This window comes from Nelumbo nucifera, chromosome 7, assembly GCF_055504915.1.
Source record: "Nelumbo nucifera cultivar China Antique chromosome 7, China Antique-T2T, whole genome shotgun sequence".
NCBI classification, from domain to species: domain Eukaryota; kingdom Viridiplantae; phylum Streptophyta; class Magnoliopsida; order Proteales; family Nelumbonaceae; genus Nelumbo; species Nelumbo nucifera.
In genome coordinates, this window is record NC_142655.1 from 10,915,503 (window position 1) to 10,942,974 (window position 27,472).

Here is a 27,472-nt window from a genome sequence, read left to right on the forward strand (position 1 = left end):
AAATGGGGCAGATAACTTGAGTAAAAAAAAAAAAACACTAGAAAAAACCCTTTACATGAAATTGGGAATTAATAATAGAAACAAGAAATAAATAATATAAGAAACATGAACATAAATAGGCGCCTGGATTTTTATGGAATATCATATTCAATGTAAAGAGTCCATACTTCAGCGTGTGCTACTGCTTCTGGTTGAATCATACGACTCCAAAATGTTGCATCATCTTCAGCACTGCAAAAATTAGCAACCTGGATGGAATGACAAGCACAAAAGAACATGTTAGAGAAACAAGTTTGGGCTATGCCTATATCAATGATTCAAATATCAAACACATTGTCCTACCAAACCATATTATTCATCAAAAATGTGTGTAATATTCTTGCCTTAAAAGCACTTAGCAATTCATTTCCTTGCTCTACTTCAGCCCCCTTCTCTTCAACCTTCTCAGCTCTCTCAAGAATCTCATCAATATCCATACTTAACAGTCTCTTCTTACTTTCTTCATCATTTTTGTCTTCCTTAAAGAGTTCCTCTGCCCCAAACCTCAGAATCGCTGAGAGCTCATTCTGGAAGTAGGAAACACATTCAAAGGAACCAAAATATGTCAATAATATAGCTGTAAGAGAATGCAACAATTGGACCCATTAAAAGTTATAAAGAGGATGTAAAAAAACGAACATCTTCACTCTGAAAATACTGACTAATAGTATTAAATCTTAAAACAACCTATGTGTATTAAATACACATCCAGAAAAGCTAATCTAAAAAGCATACCCTATCATCCTTACCTTGTCAAACATGGAACTCCCCTTTTTGGTTTCTTTCTTCTCCAGTCTACCCTCTGCATTTAATTTCTGAATGACCAAGTGGTCTAGAACCTATATAACATGTATATAAACATAAGAATATGCATCAATATAAGGATGTAGTAGCACAATACAAGTCATAAAAAAATACATTTATCATAATAAAACCAGGAATAGTAGTATATGTGTGATGTATGTCAGATGAACATATTTAATTATTTTTTACAAATGATAAAATCACTCACATCACACAAAAAATGAATATTAATTACCATTTTCTTCTTTGCACGCTCTAGAATATCTTCCTCAACGCTTTTGCTTGTAACAAACCGGTAAGTGTTAACAACTTCTTGCTGTCCAATTCTATGAGCTCTACTCATTGCCTAGCAAACAAATGTAGAACCATGTAACTAACATATGGAAGATAATTTCATTGTCAAAATACAAAAAATAAAGCTATGCGTGATCCCAGAAATTGAGCTAGTTCCAAGTTCAACAATTTCTATAAATCTAAACTTAAAACGATTAGTAGAATCACATAGTTTATCAAAATTAATTTTCTGACAGCATGCTATATATAAAAGAGTGGAGAGTCCCATCGCAAACCTGTAAATCATTTTGGGGATTCCAATCTGAATCAAATATTATAACAGTGTCTGCTGTGGCAAGATTGATTCCTAGCCCACCAGCACGAGTTGACAAAAGGAAACAAAAATCATCACTTCCTGGAGCATTAAAATGCTCCATAGCCTGGTGGCGTAGATCAGCTCTTGTACTACCATCTAGTCTTTGAAACTGGAAACCTCTTAGCGACAAATATTCAGCCAGAATATCCAACATCCTAACCATCTGCACAACATGATTAGTGAGAGGAAGACTTGGTGATTTCTACATGATCAATATCAGTGAAGAAAAATAAGGATTATCATCTTGTCACCAAAGTTAGTTTTAGCTAACAAAACAACATACGGATAACAAACCAGCTAGAAGATCAGTCAAGCATTACTACACAAACAACAAATCCTAATAGAACTTCACAATATCTGGGCCAATGGCAAGCAAAAGGGAGACTAATTCCATACATAAGCAAATGGAAATTAAAGTGGGGAATAAGGTTGCATATAAAGCACAATGACAATCTCTAACAGAAAAATGCATGTCCAAGTACCTTCACCAAAAAACAATCTGAACAAACCTGTGAAAATATTAGAACACGATGATTTGTCTCACGCAATCGTACTAACAACTTATCAAGTATCACAAGCTTTCCACTGCTTAAGATGATACGCTCAAGTTTACTGCTATCATCGATGGTGCTGTCCCCACCATAACCATGGTCAGCACTTTCAAATAGAAAAGGATGATTGCAGCATTTCTTCAACTCCGCAACAATATTTAAAAGAGAAACCTGCAAGTTTGGGAGAAATAATCCATATCAAGTAACAGTTAAGCAGGGACCAATAATAAACAAGTCAGGCAGTACAATAAAAGGAAACGTATTCTTTTCATGCCAAAATTAAATTCTTCCACTTAATTTTCATTTTGGTTCTTCTTGGTAGTCAGAGAGAAGAATACACAAATTTATCCACCTAAAGTGGCATATCAGCTTATGTTGCATGGTAAATGGTAAAAAAAGCAAGTAAGTTGGACTTCTAATGGACTTTATGTCTAAAGATTTAAAAAACAGACAATTCTATGTAAAACATTTAAATAAAAAAAAAAAAAACCTGTTTCCCACGGACTCCTTTGTTCAAGCTGTGGAAGTTACGTTCCAAAATCCACTTATAATACCTAAATGAAGATAATGAACACCAGAAGTGCCGAAAGTCATTTAAAATTAGCAAGAACAATATGGTAACAAAAGCAGAGGAGCATTAAAAGTTTAGTATTTACTGTTTCTGAAGGGGGGACATTTCAACCCTAAGGATGCGTTCAATTTTTGGTGGCAAAGACTTCTCAACATCCTTGATAATTCTTCTTAGAATGTGAGGCCTCAGTTCCTTATGTAGATTAGTAAGCTGAACAAAAAAGAACCCAGAATTAAGTGGTTAAAAAAGAAAACAAAAGGACCAGCCAGATCTGATCTCTCACAAAATAGGCGCTAGGCAGAAATGAAGTGAACATGTAGTAAATAGCCAAGGACTATACCTCAGTTTCATTAAAGGAGCTTAAATTCTTGTAACGAAAAACAAACTCTTCCCTATTGTTGAACTTTTCAGAATCAAGAAAATGAAGCAAAGCCCTGATTTATCAAAGAAGAAAAAAATAAAGAAATAAGCATTAAGTACAATAAAAGCTCAGGCATGAATTTATATATACATAAACAATAAAGGCTCAGGCATGAATTTATGGCATAATATTCTGTAACTAAACATATAGAATCACTACACATCCTACTTTAATGTTATTAATGGCATAGAGGCTGGTTACTGGCGTGAGTGGGGTCCACTCTTCGAAAATCAAGTTTAATGGTCTAAGGAAGCCGAACCAGTTGTTAGAGGGAATACCTACTTTTTCAAACCCACAAGGGTGAAAAGGCATGGGACTTCTAGCAGGCCTATTTCGGGTAAGGATCAAAGGGGGAAGAAAGGTCAAGGGGAGCAGGTGATTTTCAACTACATTAGAAATGAAGAAAAGAAGGTCATCACGAAAGATAAGGTGGTGCACGTTGATTGTGAAGCTGAGTGAAGTTGTGGTTGTGTTGATTCTGCCCCGGTATATTGTGATTGAAACATGGGTGAGCCTGCTTTGGTGTCTGATGCGGGAACTCATAAGATGGCTTATATAGTAACAGATCAGGCTGTGTTATCTTTGACACTGAAGAGATTCAGGTTAGTGCTTCTAGGAAGTTCTAAAAGTAGAGAAGATTGGGTTGGGAGAGAGACCGAAGGAAGTTGTGACAGGGGGAGGGGGTGTTGATGCTGGAAGTATTCTGGGAGGTGGTGAAGATGAAAGTGGTGACAATGAAGTGGATTGTTGTGACTCTACCAAGTTGAGTGCAATGATGCTGAGCATCGTTCCATCGTCTATTTGAGGAAGTATTAATTGAAAGAATAGGTGTGAATTTGGGTAGGGCGGTGGTAGAGAAATGTTTGGAAACAGCTGAAGTGGTGGCCTCCAAGAAATCACATGGAGCTAGGAATCTGCACACTATTCACATTACTAAAGTTTTCTCTTGGTTGAAGCTTGGTTTGGTGTTGGCAGGACCCGAAGATAAATGTGCCAACAATCAAAGTTGATGGTGGGGATGACTCTCAGGTTATCACTAAATCAAATTTTCAGTTGGGGAATTCTCAGCAGGCAAAGAACAGTGAAACTTATTTCATGTCTGCTGTGAGAGATCTGGATAGAAGCCCTGGAAAAAAGGTGGAGACTTCTGGAAGTCTACCTATTGAGAATTTTCTCAAATTGCTGAGAAAAATGCAGTGGTTGGGATTTGGGAAAAGCCTGGGGGGGGAGTGTTTACTAGTAAGGCCTATGAGGATTTTTTTTTTGGATCAATAGGCCTTTGAGGAATTTAAGAGGAAGAAAGAAGAGAGGATGAAGAAAGTTGCAATAGCAGGAGAGATTTGAAATGAGGATGATGATGGGCAGGACGAAGTGTTCAAGTGGGAGGATTAGGGAGTTGGCCATTCATGGTGGTGCTTGGCTTCAGAGCAGGTGGAGTTGTTATTCGGTCTTTGTCTCTGTTAGAGTTCTATAGTTTGAGGTCTTTGGTTGTAAGTTGTGTCTCAGTGTATTTCTCACTCTCTCTCAGGTGATACCTTATATCCTTATCACCATCCTATTTCTATTCTCTTTTTCTTTTTAATGAATTTCTTTTTATCTTTCAAAAAAAAAATAGATGCAATAACATATTAGCTCAATTACTAAATTTTTCATCAGTATCAATCATTCTTATTGGTTATTAACAAGGAAAATTATATGCCAGTCACCATCTGCATCTAAGCCTTATCCGAACTATAAGAGGTCAGCCATATGAATCCTTTTTGCTATTTCATTCTTTTTAGTGTCATATTCATTGTTAAATCATGAGTAGTGTAAATGTCCTAGCATGAAAAGACAAACTAGGACCCATGACCATATGAATTTGGCAAAAGTTTAATGCTGTCTTCCAACCTGACACAACCCTCTTCCTTTATGCAAGTAATCAAGTACACAGGTATAATTTGTTTTCCCGTCCATTTACATTATTTATATCAATCTGAAAACAAAGGACGTATAAAGACCAAAAATATATACACCAGGTCAGTCCAATAATATAAAAGAATACAAATCAGTAATAATTGAGAATTTAAAAGGCATATAAATAAAAGAAATAAACTCCCAACAGATGACATAAGATATATGGCAGAATGATAATAAACAACAAATAGCATAAAGATTAGCAGCATCAGCAGCTGAGCATCAAATACTAGTAAAATACTGAATTGGGAATAAAGGTGTAGTTGATATTAACAATAGCATTTTATCACTATTATAAAGGATCTACTTTGATATGAACATAAATTATCTATATTACATTGAAAAAAAAAATTAAGAAAAGAACAAACAATTACCATAGCTCTTCAACACTGTTCTGTAAAGGTGTACCAGTTATAAGCAACTTGTTTTTGGTACTAAATTCCTGCTTAAACCAAATTGCACAGTCACTACATTAACTATAGCATTAATGCGCCATACTTGTAACAGCTTGACATAAAAAATTAAGAAAAGCAAATATTGGAAAAGGCACTATACCAAAAGTGTTGTGTAAAGAGCAGCTTCACTATTCTTTAGCCTATGTGCCTCATCAACCATAAGATAATTCCACTTGATTTTTGACAAGACAGCTTTATCCTTTAGTACTACTTCATATGTTGTCAAAAGGGCGTTAAATTTTATACTCCTGCCACTATTTTTATTAGTATAAAATTCATATTGCTGACAAACCTGCAGCAGGACACCAATGATCAAGTTACATCTAAGAGAATATGAAATAGCAAAATGACAAAACCAGATATTACCAAAATTCTAAAACAGACCCAAATGCAGCTAGCAACAGGACAGGAAACAAAAATATGATGAGCAGTTTCATTGACGCCTCCACTTTCAGGTGGCCAAAAAGAAGAGGAAGAACTCTGTGGAGATGCACACGGGCAGCAGTGCTTTGGATGTTATGGGATGAAAGAAATCTGAGAAATTTTTAAGGAAAGAAAAGGTGCAAGGAATTACTGATAGAAGGGATTATGATAAAAGTGATCTCATTGGTAAAATCTATGGGATTATTCTCAGACTTTACTGCGGATGATATAATCAGGAACTGGAGGACTGTAGCATGCTCGTCATCAGCAAAAAAGAAGGTTTTAAGAAATTGGGATCCTCCTGAATCTCAATTCCTCAAATTAAACTTTGATGGGAGCAGCTTTGGCAACACAGGTGTGGCTGGAATTGGTGGGGTCATAAGAGATGACATGGGGAAAGTAGTGGGGCTGTATTTGGGCCCTATTGGATGGGGAGACTCCATTACAGCTGAACTAAAAGCAGTGGTCTTTGGAATACAAAAAGCCATGGAAATAGGTGTGAGAAAGCTGGTTGTAGAAGAAGATTCCAAAGTAATTATAAGCTGGCTAAAGCAGAATGGAAAGACTCCATGGGTGTTCAGAAATGAGATCAAGAAACTTAATCACATTACCAAGGACATGCAGTTATTATTTCAGTGGACTCCAAGAGCAGCAAATGGGTTTGCGGACCAGCTAGCGAAGCAAGGGACTAATAGGGAACATTGTTTTTGGGCTCAGTTGTAAGGCTGTAAAGCAAAATCTTAGGTGGAAACTTTAAAGTCTAATGGGGTAGCCCAAGCTACTCAATTTCTGTACTAATTCTCATCTCATTTTTCTTAATAAAATCACCTTTGCTGATAAAAAAAAATTTCTAAAACTGACAGCACACTTTCTTATAAACATTCTGATGAAAGCCTGATCCAATCCCCCTAGAGCACAGTTAGTGGGGGAAGTTCCTTCACTCAAGGTTAATGAGCCTCTTAGCCGGGTCCAAGCTTACTGGAAGCAGAATTATGCTAGAAGATATTTACCCTTTTTGTTTTATTGTTATTTAATTAAGTAGGAAGTAGGAGAGCTTCTTGTCCTTCTAAAAATAGTTGTACTACTTTCATTCGAAGTTTGAATATTTAAGGAGGATTTCCCAGTCAGTACCAAACCTCCCTCCCTCCCATTACTAGGTAGCAAGTAGGATCAGATCTTCTAATATTTCTAAAATAGTTTTATTATCTTCCCTTCTGGAGTACATAAAGAAAGATTGACTTTTGAATGAAGGCAACTCATGGAATTTGAACACTTGAGGATCTTTCAACTGGTTGCAACACCTCTTCCCTCTACCTTCCTCTCTACAAGGTGCTGCACAACCTCATCCTCAGGAAGCAAGCCGTACCAAAATCCATCTACAAATGAGTCAAGTCCATCCATACCTATCTTATAAGAAAAATGGATACGACAGTAAATAGGACAACAAGAAAAAAGAAAAAGGGTTGAACAGAAACCATATTAGATCAGACGAGAATATGCAGGGTACCAGCATCCAAACCCCCAGAAGTACAAAACGCCTTCAAGGAGTGCTAGTATTACTTATAGCCAACAAGTGCATCCAAGGAATCCTCAACTCATGGATCAAAGACAAGGTGGAACTTGGAAAGACACCTAGTTGATCATATATTACATGATTCTCAAGCAATATCAGATTGATCTATTATGTTGTTTTGTTGCTTTCAGGATTTGTAATTCTCAATAGGACTACAGGACCAGCATATTCCTTGGGAGTACAGAATATGAGAAATTGTAATTGAAGGCGTGAAACAAAGTCAATTAAGCAATAAAAGAAATGAAATTTGAGGATGTTTGTCTCTTATTCTCATGTTGGCACTTGGTAATAATTCAGGGACCCCTAAAACCCCATTCCCCACACCAAAGAGAATTTCAGAATATTGATGTAGAGGATAGTTCCCAAGTACTTATTGGCTGGATAAAGGATGGAATTGTTCAGCTTATGTCAGAGCCACCATATTGATGCAAGTATGCAACAGAATTGAGATCCAGAGTAAACACCCAACACCTCAATTAAAGTGTTAGATAGATCCCCAGATCTAATGACTCTCTTGGTAAATGGCCTCACTGGAGGAAGGGTTGCCAAATTTATTTTGTATTCGATGTTTAAATGGCCTCAGAACCACCTTATTTATGTTACCCCCCCCATCCCTCTAAAAAATATCTCCTAACCCCCAGAGTTTACAAGACCATTTGTGATGTGGCCATCAAGTGATTCTAAAGTTCAGTTTACAAATTTTCTGATTTCTCGAATTCTTTTCTATATTCTGAGTTGGGGATTGCTATTTTATATATTTTTGATGTGGGATTCAGTCACTGGAAGTTATTAGTTAGGTCATTTTTAGGGTTGGTTTTGAAGTTCCAAAGTCATTGACCAATAGGTGCATAGTTACAGTGTTTTCTCCTAATTGGGTGTAACTCAAGCTACCCTCATTATCCAATAGGGAGAACAGAATGAAAATCAGACTTTATTTTCTTTCTGTTCTCTACAAGCTTGTGGTGGTTTCTTTTTTTTTTCTTTTTGATAAATAAAAGGAAACTTTAGTACAGATACAAAAAAACTAAATACAACAAAATGACAGGTGTTAAGATAACACCACAGAAAAGCTCCCAGCCAAACTAAAATACATTACAGATAAAAGCTCGAATGAAACCAAACTTGCACCAAAACATCAGAAGCAAATAGGCTCCAACGAAGCTCAAATTAATCTTCAACTTCTCCAAACTCTTTCCAACCTCCTTCCTCATCCCATATTTCTTTTCTTCCTTCCTCTTCCTTTCAAAGGCTTCCAAAGCTTTCCTAGCAAAACTCTCCCCTCCCAAAAAGAACAAGGCCAAAGCAAGCATTAAACCTGAGGAAAGAACAAAGGGAAGGAATAGTCCCGTGTATAGCTTTCTAGGGGACAAACAAAAAGCCCTAGGGTCAAGACCAGCATCCCATCCATTAGCTTCCCTGCCACAAATACTTGCTATCACCTTATGCCTCAGCCTATCCTGCTCAAGGGGCCACCTCCAAATCTATTTCCCCAATAAAGTTAAATTCCTCTTCCTAATATTACCAATGCCTAAACCCCCTTGTTCCTAGCTCCAAGAGACCACCTCCCGCTTTATCAAATCTCCTTAGTCTAACCAGCTCCCACAAGAACTCCCTCATAATTTTTCTATCTTCCTAGCAACACCCCACTAGTCTAACCAGCTCTTTTTCACCTTTGTTTTGGTAGATTGGCCCTTTGAAGTTTGTCACGGAAGCCTATTGTTTGACCTAGTTTCAAATTGTAAATTTCTTTTTCCATTTCACAATTAGTTAATATCCTTGTTATCCACCAAACAAAATATTTTTTGATAATTTATCCACCAAATAACATATCAGATGTTAATATTTTTTATTTCAAAGAGAAAACAACCAACATGATAGGAATCACAGCACCTTGACCATTTTTCCCATATGGCTAGAGAGAGTTTTATGTGTGGAAATGCATGTACATCTAATACTAATATGAAAAGATTTTTCCTTAACCCCCTCACAATCAGGTTAATTGAAAAACCAAAAGGCATACCCCTTTATACACAAAATAAGTATCGGCAAGATAACAACTTAACTATAATCAGAAAACAATACAATACAGTTATTTGTAATGTTAGTCTAAAAAATGCATGCATCACAAAGAACAACTAACCTCCCCACATATGGGTCATAACTCACCTCTCGACTGGCACGGTTTCCAATATACACAACAATGTTCATATCAGGAAGCCACTTCCTAAATTCTTTTGCCCAGTTTGACAAAGTGGACAACGGAACAACAACAAGAAATGGCCCATGGATTTGTTGAACATTCTGCAGTCAGAATGAGCTAATTAATTCTTATGAGGAAACATCATGGTCTAGGAGCCTAGCAGAAACAAGAAGAGCAAGCATTATTACCTGTAAAAAACCAAGCATTGAAACTGACTGAACAGTTTTACCAAGACCCATCTCATCAGCCAGAATAACATTTGTATCATTTCTCCAACTGTGACATGAAAAGGCCATCAATTAGAATATTGCCAAGGGTGCAGAATCAACGAACATAAATTTCATGGTAATAAGATTGGACTAAAAGAAGTCCAATTTACCTGTTAACAAGAAAATTCAAGCCCTCAAGCTGATAATCACGAAGATTTCCCCCTTTCAACCATTCTGGTTGTTCATCAAGCTTCCGCAAACTAGCTAAAGAGCAAAATTGTTTTCAAAAGTTACATAAAGTCAATGTCTGAATGATTTAACAGTAATGAGAAAATACAAAAAAAAAATGGAAAACCAGGCAAAATTCAAAAGATGAAAGAAATGGAGTTAGCAAAATATTGAAAGTTCAGCAATGTCCAAATGACAAATAACAAAGGCAACAATGTGGTATTTGACACTCGTTCACTCATAACGTTGTAAGTTTCTTCCAATTTCTTTTATTTTTCAATATCCCATAATGATTTTACAAGTTCATTAAGTAATAGCAGAATGTATTATGGTAAAAAATAATTATCAAAAAAAATGTATTATGGTAAAAAAATAATGCAACAAAATTTACAATTGGAACAACAGTGCTATTCATTATTCTTTGTATGTTATTTACATGTATGTATAACAGTATTTGTAAGATCCTAACCGATCATAACTCTTGCTAATAAGGACCACTGGCAAAAGCAGAAAAAACACAGCAGATATTATTCACAGAGATCCAGTCCCTGATAGCAAAACAGGCAGGCAAATAAAAAAGCTTTCAGACTGTTGGGGTTTCAAGGTGGAGAATCTGCCTATCAAATATCTGGGCATGCCTCTAGAGGCAAAATGCATTGTAAAATTTATTTGGGAGTTTATAGTAGAGAAGGTGGGATGGAAGTTGGTATCATGGAAGTCCAAATACTTATCAAAAGGGGGTAAATTCACATTAATTAAAAGTGTGTTGACTTCTGTCCTGGTCTACTTACTGTCCATGTGCCCAATTCCAGCTGAGATGTCAACCTCCATAGAAAAGAAACTAAGGAAGTCCTTATGGAAGGGCTGGGAGGAGGCTAAGAAAATTCATCTAGTATACTGGGGAAGGGTATGCAAGCATAAGAAAAATGGAGGGTTAGAAATCAGAAATTTAAGAGATTTGAACATTGCTCTCCTCAGCAAATGGTATTGGAGATTTGGTTAGACATAAAACAGCCTGTGCAGAAAAATAATAAAAGAAAATATGGCCTAAGAAGTGGGAGTTGGGGTCCAAGTGAAGCAAATCAGTCATATGGATGCTCGGTTTGGATTTGGAAAGGGATAGAGAAAAGTTGGAGTCTTTTCAGTATGGAAATCAGTTTTGAAGTGGGGAAAGGAACCAAGGTCAAGTTCTGGAAGGATTGCTGGTGTGGAGGTAGTCTTTTGAAAGATGATTTCCCTGGTGTGGAAGCAAAAGTAGCAGAGTATGTGCAGATTTCCGATAGAAATTGTGTCTGGAACCCATCTTTAGAAAAGCTTTAAATGACTGGGAGATTAATCGTTTTGCTCGTTTATTGAAAAAGCTTTATAGTACCCATAATGACCATACTACTGAGGATAAAAGAGTTTGGCTGGGTGGGAAGAACAATGTGAGCTCCTTTTATAACAGGATGACTAGGAAAGAAAATCAGGAGTTTCCTATGAATCTAACCTGGTGCAAACTCATTCCTTTGAAAATTGTTTCTTCATCCGATCTGCCTACCTCAATAAGATTCTGGCTTACAATGTCCAAATATTTCCTAATTCCACGACATATTTCCAATTTCCATTGGTATCAACATGATATATTACGGGAACCAACATATTCCCCAATGTAAACCACCAGCACTATGTCGAGCACATGAGGCGGTACTATAACATGATTTGGCAACAATACTATAGATATGTGGAGCAGCAATACTGCCAACAAAATGGAAATGATCACTGTGTAACTGATCATTTGGTTGACCTATAAGAATCATTTACACTTTTTATCAATTTAAGCTTTGCTTAAACTTACTCCATATAGTTTTAACTAAATTCTATAAGACATCTTCATAGCATATTATTTTAACTATTAACCCAAGTTTTTTGGTCAATAGATAAAAGAGTCTATGCTTCTTTTAACATTTCACAACATATAATTGTATATTTCCACATATTTCACAATGTTTCCACTTTCCACCATTCATAGAATTATTACAATATTTCCATCTGTCATTTTGTATTTGTATGGCAGATATTTCCTTAAAAGGATGTTGACAGAGATTAAGTGTTTTGAGCCAGAAGGTGAACAGAGATATCTGCTACCAGACTAAAAAAGGATGTTCACAGAGATTAAATGTTTTGAGCCAGAAGATGATAGTTCTCAAAAAGAAATACATCAAAAAAACTGTGCAACCAATTAATTTTCATTTCACCATTTTAGGCCTGCATTACAATGATTAAGGACAGAGAAATCAAAAAAAAAATAATAACAATAATAATAAATAAATAAATAAAAATATTAGAACGATTCAACCAAAATAGAGGGAAGGCATGTTCTCCCGTTTTTAAGAAATCCACAATTGATAGATAACATCAAATAAATATATTAGAAAAATGAAAAAAATTACAAATACACCCAGTATCCACAATTATGATAGCTGAGGACACCACCAAACAAACTGTATGCTATATAAGTTGTTATTACAACAACATTCCACCCTCCCACAAAACAACTCCCTTCGTTTTACCCCTTCTTTTGCCAAAGCATCAGCCATCTCATTTGCTAATCTTTGTGTTCATTTCACATTTGCAACCCTATCATTTTTCAACAATTTCATCTCCTTCATGACACTCATGTCACGGGATTCTCCTCTTCCCATAGCTTTTAATCACTACTGCTTAATCCCCTTCTATCTCTATGTTATAATTTTTTTCATTGGTGAAGCCCTCACAATGCTGCAAACCTGTCCTGAAAAGATGATCAATATGAACCCTTTTTACAATCCCTAAAAATCCCACCAATGCCTAGTGATCCCTAATTGCCCCTATTAGGCTATTACACCCATCAAAATTCAATTTTACCCTGCCATCTTCAGGAGGTGCCCAAAATAAAAAGATCTGCAACCTAACAGCTGAAAATTTTGCCACCCAAAAGCAACTTCCAATGATGGCTTCTACAAAGAAGAGATCAAAGAGACTGATTGTCTCCACCCAACGAGCTACCTTAATTGTGGAGGTTTCTATAATATCACTTAAGGACCAGTGGACCTTGCCTTGCCATTAAGAAGTTATTGATTCCTTTCCTCACAAATGGATCATAGGCATGCTGCTCTCATACATCACCAAAGCATCCTCCCTCTTAGTAAAGTGGAAAAAATTAGGATGAAAGAAGCTAACCACATCTAGAGGAAGAGTCCATTCACCTGCAGCCAAAAAGGGCAAAAACCATTCCCTAATTCCACTAACAAAATGGCAGGAGATTTGCACGTGATAAGTACTCTCTACTCACATGTGAAGCAAAGAGCACACATTGAGGAGATAAACACCATACAACTCTCTTCTTATGAAGAAGCTCACAAGTAGTAATTTTCAAATGATATGTTCCTCAACAAACACCATTCAGTTCACTTCCTCTGAAGCTCACAAGTATTAATTCTCAAATGATATGCTACTTAACAGCAAGCTCTAACTATCCAGCCCCAAGATCTCACCAAATACATCCCGTCTTACATTAAATACAACAGAACCACCCCTTTTTTCTCTTTAGCTTACTTTCTATCTTAAAATTTTATACAAAATTATTGCATTCTTTAGTTGCTAATTTGGCATGAAAATACTCTATTAAAATAGTTATTATATTAGTATTTATTCTCAAATTGTTGCATTATTTTTTTACCTTCTTTTAAAAAAATTATATTAGCATTATTTTTAAAAGTATTGAAATCAATATTAATTAAAACACTGTTGTTTACAAAAGAAAACGTGTATTATATTCAAAAATAAGGATTGTCTTGTAACAATAAAAAATAACTTGCATTGTCTAAAATACTATTTGTCTTTTACATATGATGATTTGCCATGTTTTGAACGAAATTTAATGTTCTTAATAAAGAAAATTGCTAATTTTAAAATTATTATGCATGCTCACTGGTATATAAAATAGGGAACTAACCTAAAATTTAGTTTGTTATATTATAAAATTCTTGTCACCTAGGCAGCTAGGCACTCCCCCGTCACCTAGAATTGCCAAGACACCTTAACAGACATTTTGAACAACATAACTTTACCATTGGTTGACATTTCTTGTGAACTCCATACACATATAAGATCTAGCTTTTAAAGACATTTCTGAAATGAGAGATAATCAAAGTTGAGGCACAAAATACAGACCTTTGATCTTCTTCCTTTGGAAATCAACCATCTTTCCCTGGACAGTCATTGCAGCCTCCCGAGCCTGCTCATAAAAAGAATATCAGAAACCTTGACATGGTACAATTATTCATAAATTGTGAAGCCTTCATGCACTACTATAATAATATATTTAATAAATTGAGTTTATGGCCCATTTATTATGCATATGACACAAAATTAAAGAAATGATAACACCAAAACCAAATGACACAAACAAATGATAACCCCAAGAGAACAGAAGGACCTAAAATAAACAAGTAACTTCTAATCTGAATCATTTCTCTGCAGATCATTGTCCTATATAGTTTTTTTTATGAATATCACTACCATAGTCCCATATAATTGGGACAAGGCTTAGATGATGATGATTAAGTTCTAAATGAATGTAATGCTATAAACACATACAGCCTACAACTCACAGAAGAGAACTTCACTTTATGAATAGGATCAATGATCTGCAGAGATACAGTTCTATTATAACAATGCTCTATTATATTTTTTTATTTGATAAATAACAATATTCTATTATATTCTAAAACAAATCGGAAAAAAAAAACTCCATGAAAATAATATTTTTTCATGTATTTATTCAATTGCTTTTGAAGCCATGTATTTATTTAAATAGTAACTGCTTGTATATGCCAATATCATTTAGCAAAGGTACCAATATCTGTAACAATTATAGGCGAAGATGCAGGAAATTGCTAGTGTCAGTGTTAAAATCAGTGACAAGTAAAATTCAAATCGGGTTGCCAATTTTAAGTTCTCTTTATGTTGAATTTTAAATTTTGTCTTGTTCAGAATGAAATATCAAATTTCAACACAGTTTCAACCATATTCACTATTCAATCTCAAATTAGGTCCAGTTTTGTTCCAAGAACACTTCAAATCTCTGCCTATAATAACATTATGACAGATGTCAACCAAGTTAAAATTTCGAGGAATCATAAGCGTGTCAAGAAGAGTGGGGGAGAAAAGAAGAGGTGAGATATTGAATCTAGTAGAAGAGGTGAGATGAAGAAGGTGCTTAAGTAGGAGGCTAGGAGCTAGTGTTGATAAAGGTGGGTCACTATTTAGTTTTTCCCAATGAAAGTATCAGTTGGAGTGTGAGGGGCTTAGGAAGTGCTAGGAAAAGAAGGGCTATCAAGGATTTGCTCAAAAGAGAAAAACTAGATCAGTGATTTAAAAGGCGTGCCTAGGCGCACTGCATTTTAGGGTAGGCACCTCGCCCAGGTCCAAGGCGCAGTCCATTCAAAAGGCGCACGCCTGATGCGCCTTGTGCCTTTTAAAAATTTGCCGCTTTTTCCTTTTTTTGAGTCTAGCGGCTGGGCTGGGGGCTCCGCCCCCGGACCCCCGTGCCACGCCCCTCGAGGCAAGCCCAAACAAGTCCATGTTATGGTCTTAAAAGCAATTAAAACTATAAAATCATTATTTTTTGTGTGAAAACTCAGATTTTAAGACACTAACATGGACTTGTTTGGGCGTGCCTTGAGGGGTGTAGCACAAAGGCGGCTCGTAGAATTAGGAATGTAATATGTCACATTAGCTACTTGATGCAATTGAGAAAAAAAAAAGAGATTGTGGGTTTTATATGCTTGAAAATGTTTTATATGTTTGATTTCATTTTTAAATTCTCATTTGAATATGCTTCACATATTATGCTTATGTATTTTAACTTTAGATAACAGGTTTTTTAAAACATTTATTTTAAAACTTAAGTTTATATTTTTATTAATATTATGTTCTATAATTTTTTGAATTTTTTTATTTTTTAGCTTTTTTTTTAAATTGTGCGCCTTGGCTCAAAAAGGCGTGTGCCTTGCCTTGCGCCTTAGGCGCAAAATGGCCCTTGCACCTTTTTTGCGCCTTTCGCTTTTAAAACACTAGACTAGATATAGTGATGTTGCAAGAAACTAAGCTAGCTGAACTAGATAGAAGATAGGTGAGAAGTGTGTGGAGAGCAAGATGACTACACGAGTGAGTTGAACTTCACCCCCTTCCTGGGGAGCTTCAGGGAGGCTGGTTACATTATGGAGAAATGATGATGTTTTAGAACCAATTGAAGAATTAATAGGTGGCTTTTCAATTTACTTAAAATTCAGAAATTTGGACGGATTCATCCGGGTATTAACTAAAATTTATGGACCTAACATATGAGATGTGGGAGGAACCATTTGGAATTCAAGGTCTGTGAGAAGGTCCTTGGAGCTTGGGCGGAGATTTTGATGTGATTAGATTTTGTAATGAATCAAACAATCCTCATCATTCCAGAACTACTACGATGAGGTAGTTCAATGACATTATTAATACATGTGAGTTAAAGGAAATCCCCTTGCTGCAAGCTAATTTCACACAATCTAACTTCCAGGAAGTTCCCATTTGTTCAAAACTACATAGATTTCTCTTCAATTAAGGCTTGGAAAGTCATTAGAGAGATTTGGTTGCTAGAGCTTTGCCAAGAGTTACCTCTGACCTTTTTTATAATAAAAGAAAATTTATTAAGAGAAAAAAGAGAATACAAGAGAAAGGTGACAAGCTATCACTGGAGAGAAAAAGAACACCAACTGAACTACATCAAGCAGCCACAAAAAACAAAAAGAGCTCCTAACATACAAAACAACACTGACCTCCCACAAACCGTCAACCTTCGACACCACACCCCTGAACCAAGGGCTGGCACTTGACTCCAACAAAACAAAACAAAGACACAACGAACACACACCACCACTTCCTCCCCCTCAAGCATTTCCTCCTGTCCATCAACAGCCTCATTCCAGACTTCTCCTCCTTCCCCTATTACACTCTCTTCCCTCCTCTCAAACTCAATCAATGGCTTTCTAGTAAATGCCTCCCCATCCGAAGAACAAACTAAGACTTTTGCCCACCTCAATATTTTTCTCAACAATTTTCTCGATAGCCAAGCATTGTTCCTTCTTCACTTCTTCAACAAAGGTCCTACCAACCAATTCCCTCGTACTTTCATCCCAATCCCCATTTTTTCTTCTTCTCTTGAGATAAATTCACCAAACTAGAGTCTAAACTAAAGGTGTCAAGAGACCCTACCCCATTTGAAACCATTGATGTCAATGTTTTTGTCTTCCCCCCTTTTCTAAAATACACCCTCTTATAAATTTTTGTGGGCCCTGCTCCAATCAAACCACACATCGAACAAGAGAAACTTTAGTGGCGTGAATGATGTGTGGCTTGAGCCACAAGTCTTCTTAGGAACTACCTTTTCACAACAACCTCATCTCTTTCCTCAACCTTCCTCCAACGCTCCAAATCTATACATAACTTACCAACCACCACTTCCTCAAAAGAAGAAGAATAATCTGATGACAACTTGGTCCTCTAAACAAGTCCAACTTTCTACAACATTGGCTATACCTTTTTCAGACACATATTCACTTTTTGCAACTCTCTAATGATCATCTTTAGCAAGCTCACTCTCCTCCACCCTACCCCTCTGCCCAATCTCCACCCCCTCTTATCCATCAAACAAGAACAAAGGTACCAAATGAATCTCACGCACTTCGACCAAGTTACCGACCGATCTGAACATTTGAAAACACAAGCATCTCCCATTGCTTTGAATGTTTGAAAACACTAATCGTGCAATGGAATACTGTAAATGTTGATATATACTAGACTCGATGATCCCAAATCTCAAACTACTACAACCAATGGACTCCATCTCCCAAGCCTAAGCTTGGGAAAGCAAACCAGATTTTGTTCTTGTTCCAAAGTCTCACTTGCTTCATCAACATTGTCAAAGATAAACAGAAACAAACTTGTCTTCAATTTTCTAACCTGGAAAGAAATACATGGTCAGCAAACAACATTCATTCAAGCACATGCAACTCCCTTGGCCTTTGACTTACTTAGGCCTTCCCCTAGGTGCTAACCCAAAGGAGAGCCGATTTTGGGACCTAGTGGTAGAAAGATTTGAAAAAAAAGGACTAGTGTTGTGGAAGAAAAGTTACATTTCTTTGGGTGGAAGGGGAGGTGGTAGGTCACCTACTCACATTGATAAAAGCTACACCAGCTAACCTCCTTGTTTACTTCCATTCGGTTTTTAGGGTTACCCCTAGGGAAGCTAAGAAGTAAAAAGTTGATTAGGACTTTCTTTGGGAATCGAAGAGAAATGGGACCATCTAATTAGGTGGGATTTAGTATGTTGAAGTAAAGAGGAAGGTCGTTTGGGATTAGGGAACATAGTCCATAGGAATGCAGCCTTATTAGGGAAGTGGTTACGGAGATGGCTATTGGAGAGAGAGAGACGTTGTAGCATGAGATAGTAGCAAGCATACAGGGTGTTCTGGAAAATGGTTGGGATGTTAGTATTTCTCGTCAGGATACTTTGGCAACTCACTAGAAAGCAATTCATGGCATTCTTCCTTAATTCCTCAATTTTGTTAGGTAGGGTGTTTGTTCTGGTGACTCAATGCTTTTTTTGTAAAGACACTTGGGTGGGCAACCAACCTCTCAAGGATCTTTTTCCCTCTCTTTATTCCATTTCTTTGTATAAGAAAGTGGTTGTTTTTAACTTCCTTTCACCTCCTCTTCTCCCTTTGTCTTTGAATTGGAATTTTGGCTTCCTAAGAGGTTTGAGGGATGACAAGGCTGTTAGTGTTTCTAAGCTCTTACTTTTTCTTGGCAATTTTCTGTCAGGGCCCTTCTAAACCATATAAAAGGATTGGATCACCGATTCCGAAGGGTTGCTGTTCTTTTTTTTTTTTTTAGATCCTTCTTTTCTCAATCAACTCCTTGCATTTTCCTTGTTAAGGAAGTCTAGATTAGGTCGATTCCCCCTAAAATTGTTGTTTTTTGTTGGGAAATTTTTTTATGGAAAGATTAACGCTTTGAAAAACCTGCAAAAGAGGCAACATTTCTTGTGTTTGTCCCCTAACAAGTATCTTCTTTGCAAAGCTAATAGTAAGATCTATTACCATTTATTAATTTCCTACCTGGTTGTTGTAGTTATTTGAAGTTGGATTTTTGCTTCGTTTGGGTGCAGGAGGAATTTGCCAACAGAAATTAGTCTACTAAATGATCCGGCCACTTTTGTTTAGCCCACAAAAGGGAGGAGAATCATGCGGAAGAGTATTAGAGCAGCTACTTTATGGGCTATTTGTGAAGAGAGGAATACCAAAATTTTCCAAAAGAATGAAAGAAGTTTATCAAAACTAAAGGGGGGCATTCTAACAAGGGTAATACATTGGCTGAAAACCCTGAAGTCCTTTCAATTTTTCACTTTCAATGACCCATGGAGGAATTGGTTGGTAGTGCTCAATAGTTGTACTAGAAGAAACAAGTCCTTTGTAGATTAGAATCCACCATTGGAAGGGATTAGAAAGTTGAATTTTGATGGGAGCAGTCAGGGTGATCCTGGTTTGTCAAGAGTAGGTGGAGTTCTAGGAAATGAAGAAGGCTTTATCTTGTCATTGTTTTCAAGGCCAATAGGTAAAGGAGATTCTACTAGGGCTGAGTTGCTAGTTGTCGTACAAGGAATTCAGGTTGCAAATCAACTTGGTGTAAACAGTCCAATTGTAGAGGGCAATTCTAATGTGGTGGTGGGGTGGATGTCGGATACGGATTCTGTTACTTGGCACTATGGCGACCTACTAAAGGAAGTCAAGTGGCTAGCAAGGCATGTGACAACTAGGATACAATGGGTAAGCAGGTCGGCTAAAGCAATGGCAGAGTTCTTAGCAAAACAAGCAGCTTTTAGGAATTCTCTTTTTTGGGTTGTGTTGTAATTTCCAATTTTGAGATATAGTTGCACAAGGGTATAGCTACACCTCGCCCCCCCCCTTGGGGTATTTGAATCAGTTTCCTTCTTTTGATAAAAAAATCTAATTCAATTATCAAAAAAAAATCATCAGTAGGATCCACCAACGACCAGTTTCATCAAACTTAATGTTTGTGCCATTCTCTAGGTATTCTGAAAATTCAAGGTTGGAGCTTGGAGGAGTATTCATGACAGTGAATAGAATGTTCTTGTATATTTTCCTTCGCACTTAGTTTGTTAAATGTCCACTACTCTGATGATACTTGGTGCTTAAATAGGTCAAAGGAAGTTGGCTTCCTGGAAAACAAAATCTCTCTCTTTAGGTGGTAGGATTATACTTCTAAAAAGTTCCTTATAAATCTGTCCTCCTACTTTCTGTCTCTTTTCCCAATGCCAAGGAAAGTGGCCCAAAAAGTGGAAAAACTGCAGAGAGACTTCCTATGGAAATGGTGGGAAGAGAAGAAGATTCACTTGGTCAGCTGGGATCAGGTTTTGTGCCCCTAAACAAAAAGAAGGTCTGGGGGTTAGGAAATTGAAGGTCTTTAACAAGGCTCTTCTGGGAAATAGAACACAGACAGTGGGGATTGGGTGACCACTACTTCTATGACCTCTCTGGGGTGCTCCATCTGGAAGAAAACCATGGAAGTTTTCCCTCTGATAAGTAAGGGTCTTTCAGTTAAGCTGGGAAATGGACAAAGGGTAAGCTTTTGGAAGGATATCTGGTGCTGTAACATGTCTTTAGCAGAGATGTTTCCTCAGTTGTACCAAATTGAAGAGAATCAAGATATCATGGTGGCTGACTGCTGTGAGGTCCAAGACAACATCTATGTTTGGTGCCCTTCTTTCAGAAGACATTTTCAGAATTGGGAACTGGACCTTGTGTCAAATCTGCTGGGGTTGTTGTCCAACCAGAACCTGAACTTGCTTGAAGATGACACCTGGAACTGGAATTGGAATAGTGATGGTTTGTTCTCTGTTAACTCATTTGCCAGGAACCTTGAAAGTGGTCTTCAAGCTGATTTTCCTGCTGAAAAAGTCTAGAATCCGGTTGTCCCTTCAAAGCTAAATGCCTTGCTCTGGGTTGTGGCTTTGAATAAGCATCTCACCAAAAAGAATCTGGTGAGGAGTCCAGCTCCAGGACCTGTCTTGTGTGTTCTGCAATCAAGTGGAAGATAGTAACCACTTATTTCTGTAGTGCTCTATTTCCACTACAATCTGGAACCACTTCTTGTCCTCCTGGCATCTCCATTGGGTTATGCCAGCGACTCTTCTTGACCTCTTATGGTGTTGGGAACAAAAACGACTGTCCAAGGTAGCAAAAAGTGTTTGGTCCTCCATTCCTGCAGCAGTAATTAGTACCATTTGGGCTGAAAGAAACAGCAGAATCTTCCAGAACAAACACAGGGAAGTGGATCAACTAATTTCCTTTACTTTTGGGAATTTAGTCTCCTGGACTGCTTCTGTGAAAGGGGTTCAACCAAGGGTTTTGGGAGCCCAGCTGATAGATGGTGATGTTTAACTTGTAATGTATTCCTGGGTTATTGGCCTCTGGTTTGTTGTTTTGAGGGGCCTATTGTATTCTGTAATCTGGTTCCATCTTAATAAATATTTGCCTTACCTTTTTCAAAAAAAAATGTCAAAGAGAACTAAAACTTGGCTGCTAAAATAAACATGTCATTCAACTGCTATCAAGATACAATGCAGTGGAAGATAATCTAGCTGGGAGTGGCATGTCTAAAGAAAGTTTTTACTTCTTTTTCTGTACAAGGAAATTTTTTTGTAAATCAGGGCTTTGAGGGTTAGTGCTGCAGGGGCAGCTTTTGTTTTGCCCTTGAGTATAGCATCTTGTTGTACATGATCCCAATTTATAACTTGCAATGTAATACAATACATTCTCGCAAAAAAAAAAATTGATAAAATAGTGAATATTTAGGTTTCACATGTATAGTTTAGATGTAATAAAATATATCAAATAAAAGAATTTAATACAAAACCATCCCTCAAAATGTAAAAGGTTGCATTTCTTTAACAAATCAACAAGGGATTTGTGAAATACATTGGCTGGGGAAGGGGAGAAGGAATTAGAGCTAGCAAATAGGGCATCCAAAAAATTTGAAGAGAAACAACACTTCCCATGCAATGTTTAAATATGAGATTCTATTACAGCAGTGTTTTAAAAGGCGTGGGAGGCGTACGCCTGGAGGAGCGCCTCCAGGCGAGGTGCTCCCAAAACGCCCTGAGGTGTATGCCAGAAGCGCTGATACCTCTGAGGCATACGCCTCAAATCATGCGCTTTCTTCATGAGGCATGCTAGAGGCGTACGCCGCATGCACATCTTATATAAAAATGCAGAAAAAAAAAGAAATAAAAGGAAAGGAAAGGAAAGGAAAAGAAAAGAAAGGGAAGGGAAAGAAAAAGAAAGAGAAAGAAAAAAAGAGAAAAGGAAAGAAAAGAAAAGGAAAGGGAAGAGAATAAAAGATAAGGGGAAAGAAATTGGTTTGCCCCCTGCCCCTTCGGCTGGGGGGCCCTCCGCTTCGACAAGACCCCCCCCCCTTCAACTAATGTTATGCATCTTTATTCTTTTTAATATAAAAGATTTTTATTAAAAATAAAGAAAAAATGAGATCCCCCTTCCTCTTCATCCTCCTCCCCTTCCTCCTCCTAACCCCCCTCCTCTTAAGGAGGCTTACGCCTCTTGCATTCTGAACTACACCTCACGCCTCTAGGTAGTGGAACGCCTCGCATCACGCCTCCACATTTTAAAACGTTGTATTACAGTGATGACCATTTCTTGTGGTACTTCCTATAAAATATGCATGTGGTAAATAAGATCTGAGACTTTTTGTGGACTATTAAGCATTAACATCACATAGTGTGGACAATCTCCTACAACCTTCACTAAGCTGACTTCTGATGCAAGGGCCTAATTTTATATACAAGATCTTTTGGGAGAGGGCATGTGATAAGTATTACAGGAACCCATTAGAATATATTACCTTGTATTCATCAATTGCATCTTGAGCAAATGCAATATCTACATCCTTTTCCCTGAAACATCATAACAGTAACCATCATAATCATCAGAGTATCTGCTCTTAAAGAAATGCCCAACCACAACAAAGCACGAAAGACAATGTTGCACAACTAACCAAAGAAAGTAATGCAAACATCCATGCATACCTACACACACACACACAAAGACCTATGCATGCTACAACAGAAAAATGTACCAGGTTGCTTCTGCATATGAAAGTCCTCGCCACTTGACTAGATATTCTGGCATCACATCATCCGACCCACCCTTACTGATTCTGTCGGAAAATATTCTTTCCACCTGGTAATTTCATTTCATAGTCAACAAATTATTAAGAAGTTGAAAGAGGAAGTATAGGATAGAAAGAAAGCAGTGAACTGAAAATAGAATGAAAGAAATCAAAAACCTGACTATGTTGCTTTATCAGATCCAAGTCCATCTCCTTGTTCACGTCATGAACCTCAACCTGATGGAAACATAGAGACATAAGTTGGAGTTGAGAATAAAAATTACCAAAACAACCAAATTTATTTAGTACATATGTGAAACATTCCCTTACTAGTTACTACCAAATGACTACAATAGACATAGTACATGGTTGAGGAAGTGCTTGTGGAGGTTGCCTGAAGATGGGGGCAAACTGTATCACAAAGTGGTAACAAGTATTTATGGGCAGATGGACAACAAACAAGATGCTGGATTATCTACTAAGGTTTTGTGGGCCTCTCCATGGAAGGCTACCCATTTCATCCTCCCTTGCATCAGGCATGATGTTCGTTATGGTAACAGTGTCAAACTTTGGGAGCATGAGTGGGTTGGGCATTCTTCCTTAAGACCAATTTCCCTTTCTATATGCTTTGTCTGCTTATAAAGGGGAAACTGTCTCAAAATTTGCAATTCCCTCAGTTCCTCAAAATGGCTTTGATTGGAACTTGGGTTTTAGAAGGGGTTTTAGAGATTCAGAGATTCCAAATGTACTTAGGCTTCTGCAAGACCTCGATGAGGCATTTTTGGATCCCTCAAGACTAGACATCCAGACTTGGATGTCTTTTAAGTAAAAGGATAGAAACATAGAAGCAATAATTGAATGCATTACTACTAGGGTGGCTCACAGGGTAAAATCTTTGGAAAGTTTTTCTCCCTATTCAACACAGGAAGAAACATATGATAATGCCAATTCAAGTGCATCTCCACATAATCTTGCCTCTCTTCCTTGGTGGTGCGAAGAAAGATGTCTGAAATAAACTTCTCAAATCACCTAGAGGAGACCATTTGCAAGCAAAGGCAGAGGGAATTCTTCCAATATAGCAAACACCAAGTTTCAGGAGACAGCAGGTGGAAAGTATGTGCTCATTAGCTTTGCACAGGGAGCACACACAAGGTGATAGATTCCAGAAGGGCATTCTCCATTGGGGATTCACAAAAGTGTTTGTTATGAAATACCTCCCAACTAAAAGCTCTAATCTCAACTGGCATAGTCCTTTCCCTATGGCATTCATAGGACTGACCAATGAAGGATTAGGGTCTCTAATTAGTTAGGGTCTCAGAGCTGTTTTTCTCTCTAATTACTTGTGAAGGCAGTGTTAAAAAATCAAAAGATTAATTTTTTGTGTGTAACTATTAGACTTTATTAGATTTTATAAAAAGAACAAGAAATATACAATATGCCAAGCATCCTTTTGTGAACTAGCATAGCAAGCAGCCTACACACCTGATATGTTATTTTCACTACATTTGAGCCCACCCCTCAACAAAAATAAAAATAAAAATAAGTGTCCTGTATTTGCTCCATGCTAGGACAAGGCATCAGCCAAATTGTTTGTCAAAATCTTAGAAAAAAATAGGTTCCATCTCCTGTGCCAATTTCCTGCCTCCCTTACAATGCATTCATACTTCCATAGTCCATGATTGCTGTCTCTCATCTGGCCTACCACTACCTTGAGTCCCCTTCCAGTATTACATTTTTTAAATCTATAGTGATTCCAGCTCTTAATCCTTGCAGCACAGCTGGTACTTATGCCCTTGTAGAATTCCCAAAGCTTCCATTTCAAAAAGAGCTCCCAAAGTTGGCCAGTCCAAAGTACACTGCAAGTATTTTCCTATTTTCATCTCCCCACACACTCCACCTATACCTGATCACCCTGGTTCCAGTGCTGCATCCATTAAAATTCAGTTTGTTCAGTAGTGTGTACTCTAATAAGGTGTGGTGCGTCTGGATGATTGCATCTACTGGGCCCTACTGTTGAGTGATTGAAATCACATGGTTTGAACCACATCACACTCCATAAGGTGTTCTGCACTGTGGCACGGATAAGGTATCTTAGATCTACTGGGCCCTACTGTTGAGTGATTCAAATTACATGGTTTGGACCACATCACACTCCATAAGGTGTTCTGCACTTGGTGTGGATGTACTATTAGCAAAATTTTAAATACTAAAATATTTCAGTCATTTATTACATTACGTATAGTAATCATCCAAATTGACCATGGTTCACACTGATCCACAAGATTTCGGCATAGAAGAAAAATTGCAATGTTTTGTGTTTCAATGGATTTTAAACATGCCACACTCCTAAAAGAACGCCAAATGGGTATGGTGTGTTTCAGAACCAAGTAATCCACAGAATATCTACAGTACAGACCCCCCCCCTGTTGGTAATACCTTGGTGGATTCCATTGCACAAGAAGCACAGTCCTTGCAAATGGCATGTTGGACACTTGGACCCCAACTATCATCCTCTAAAAGGGTGTACTGACATGGCAGTTGTTTTTTGTTTTAAAAAACAAAATAATACATATTGGTGAAAACCCCCCAAGTAAGCCACCCGTTTGAGTAAACTTGCAAATCTAGTGAGTCAACTTGAAAGTCAAAAGTAAATGGTTTATTAATGTATTCATATATATAACTTTGAACAATGGAAAGTGATAGAGGCCCTGATTTGCCAGCTCTTTCTTCACTTAAAGCATACAGTTTTCAAAGAGAGACATGCTTGCTGAGACATTGTAATGGAGGTGAAGCATCTGGTTAGACAACTAAGAATGACTTTTATTTGGCTGCAGATATCATCAAATCAAGGAAGATGCATTGGTAGAAAAGGAGTATAGAGGAACCAGCTGTTTTGGGTCTACATATTTAATGTATTGACGCTAAATAAGCATAAAGCATGTAATCATGTTTTAAAATGTTGACATATTTCCCAATACTCCCATGACATAATTCTATTTCCATAGGTATTGACATGAGATATTATGGAAATTGCTATATTTCCCATTGAAAACTAACTTTATTTTTTGAAACTGTGAAGTATGGTCTAGAAAAGTATCAAAATTGTACAGAACAAGGTTCTAAATATCGATACAGGCCGATACACCTGTATCGGTGCTCTTTTTTATGTTTTATTTTTTTTTCAAAACCGGTACAGAGGGGCCGGTTTAAGTCCCGGGTACCCTCTGAACCATGGCCTGACCCGATACACCCCCTGTAGGGGCGTATCAGGAAGGCCCCGATACGATACATATTGGCCGATACATAACAATATTTTGAACCTTGGTACGGAATACACAAGATGGTACCATTGATGAGTTAGTTAAGGTAACTTCCAAGACAAGAACCCAGTTAATGTATATTTGCGGGGGGGAGGAGTTGTGGGGTTCAGGGTTCTATCTTCATTCAGAGAGCAACTCCAATCGTAGTGGTTGAGTGATAGCCACGAGGAACTTTTTCCCCTACTATCATTTTTCTTCTCTTATTTTGATTATAGCCCATTATTTTCATCTAGTTGAAAAAGACTATCATCAATTTCTTACATTTTTGTACAAGTGTTAAATCATGTCTCAAGGATGTACCCTTAGAATATATCAGTTTTAGAGTGAGATAACCCTTTTTCCATTAAGACAATACTTATTACATATCAAAAAGAACTTTTAAATTCATTTATTCAGGTTTATAGTACTCTAGAAAATCACAATGGATAAAAATGTTCCAAGAACATGGACGAAAAACTAAGAGGGCTATTTAAATTGTAGTCCTTTTTTTGATAACTGAAGTATCTTAGTCCATGTTCATTGTATGGTTGTCTACACACCATAAGCATTCCATGAGAAAATAGGCCATGAACATAACGTCCAACATTTTCTGCCAACAAATATCCCCTATTTTACCTTTTTGGTATTTGTACCAACCATATGGGAAGCATGTTCTTTGGTTCAAAAGGCAGTCATATAACTAAAGATGTATCAAACTGGATAGCCTTCAACTCTCATCATGAAGTTGTCTGGAAATGTACATATTACATATTTCCATGTCATTATTTTAGTCACAGAAGACAAAGATGTTCTGCTCCGTCTGTT

General features: G+C 37.2%; 1 protein-coding gene across 5 annotated transcripts in view; it reads right to left on the bottom strand.

Moving 5' to 3' along the window:
- CHR5 (chromatin remodeling 5) overlaps positions 1-27,472 on the bottom strand; it is a 41,897-nt gene that overhangs the window by 7,386 nt on the left and 7,039 nt on the right. For all 5 annotated transcript variants that reach the window (XM_010274965.3, XM_010274966.3, XM_010274967.3 and 2 more), the window contains exons 7-24: positions 23,526-23,585; positions 23,316-23,419; positions 23,082-23,133; positions 14,274-14,337; positions 10,022-10,115; positions 9,831-9,918; positions 9,609-9,743; positions 5,547-5,738; positions 5,366-5,433; positions 2,955-3,048; positions 2,700-2,824; positions 2,534-2,597; positions 2,002-2,214; positions 1,413-1,655; positions 1,079-1,189; positions 789-878; positions 384-566; positions 168-248 (exon numbers count right to left, since the gene is read on the bottom strand). In XM_010274965.3, the coding sequence (XP_010273267.1) occupies positions 168-248; positions 384-566; positions 789-878; positions 1,079-1,189; positions 1,413-1,655; positions 2,002-2,214; positions 2,534-2,597; positions 2,700-2,824; positions 2,955-3,048; positions 5,366-5,433; positions 5,547-5,738; positions 9,609-9,743; positions 9,831-9,918; positions 10,022-10,115; positions 14,274-14,337; positions 23,082-23,133; positions 23,316-23,419; positions 23,526-23,585 (2,061 nt within the window). The remainder of the gene's footprint in view (positions 1-167; positions 249-383; positions 567-788; positions 879-1,078; positions 1,190-1,412; positions 1,656-2,001; positions 2,215-2,533; positions 2,598-2,699; positions 2,825-2,954; positions 3,049-5,365; positions 5,434-5,546; positions 5,739-9,608; positions 9,744-9,830; positions 9,919-10,021; positions 10,116-14,273; positions 14,338-23,081; positions 23,134-23,315; positions 23,420-23,525; positions 23,586-27,472) is intronic.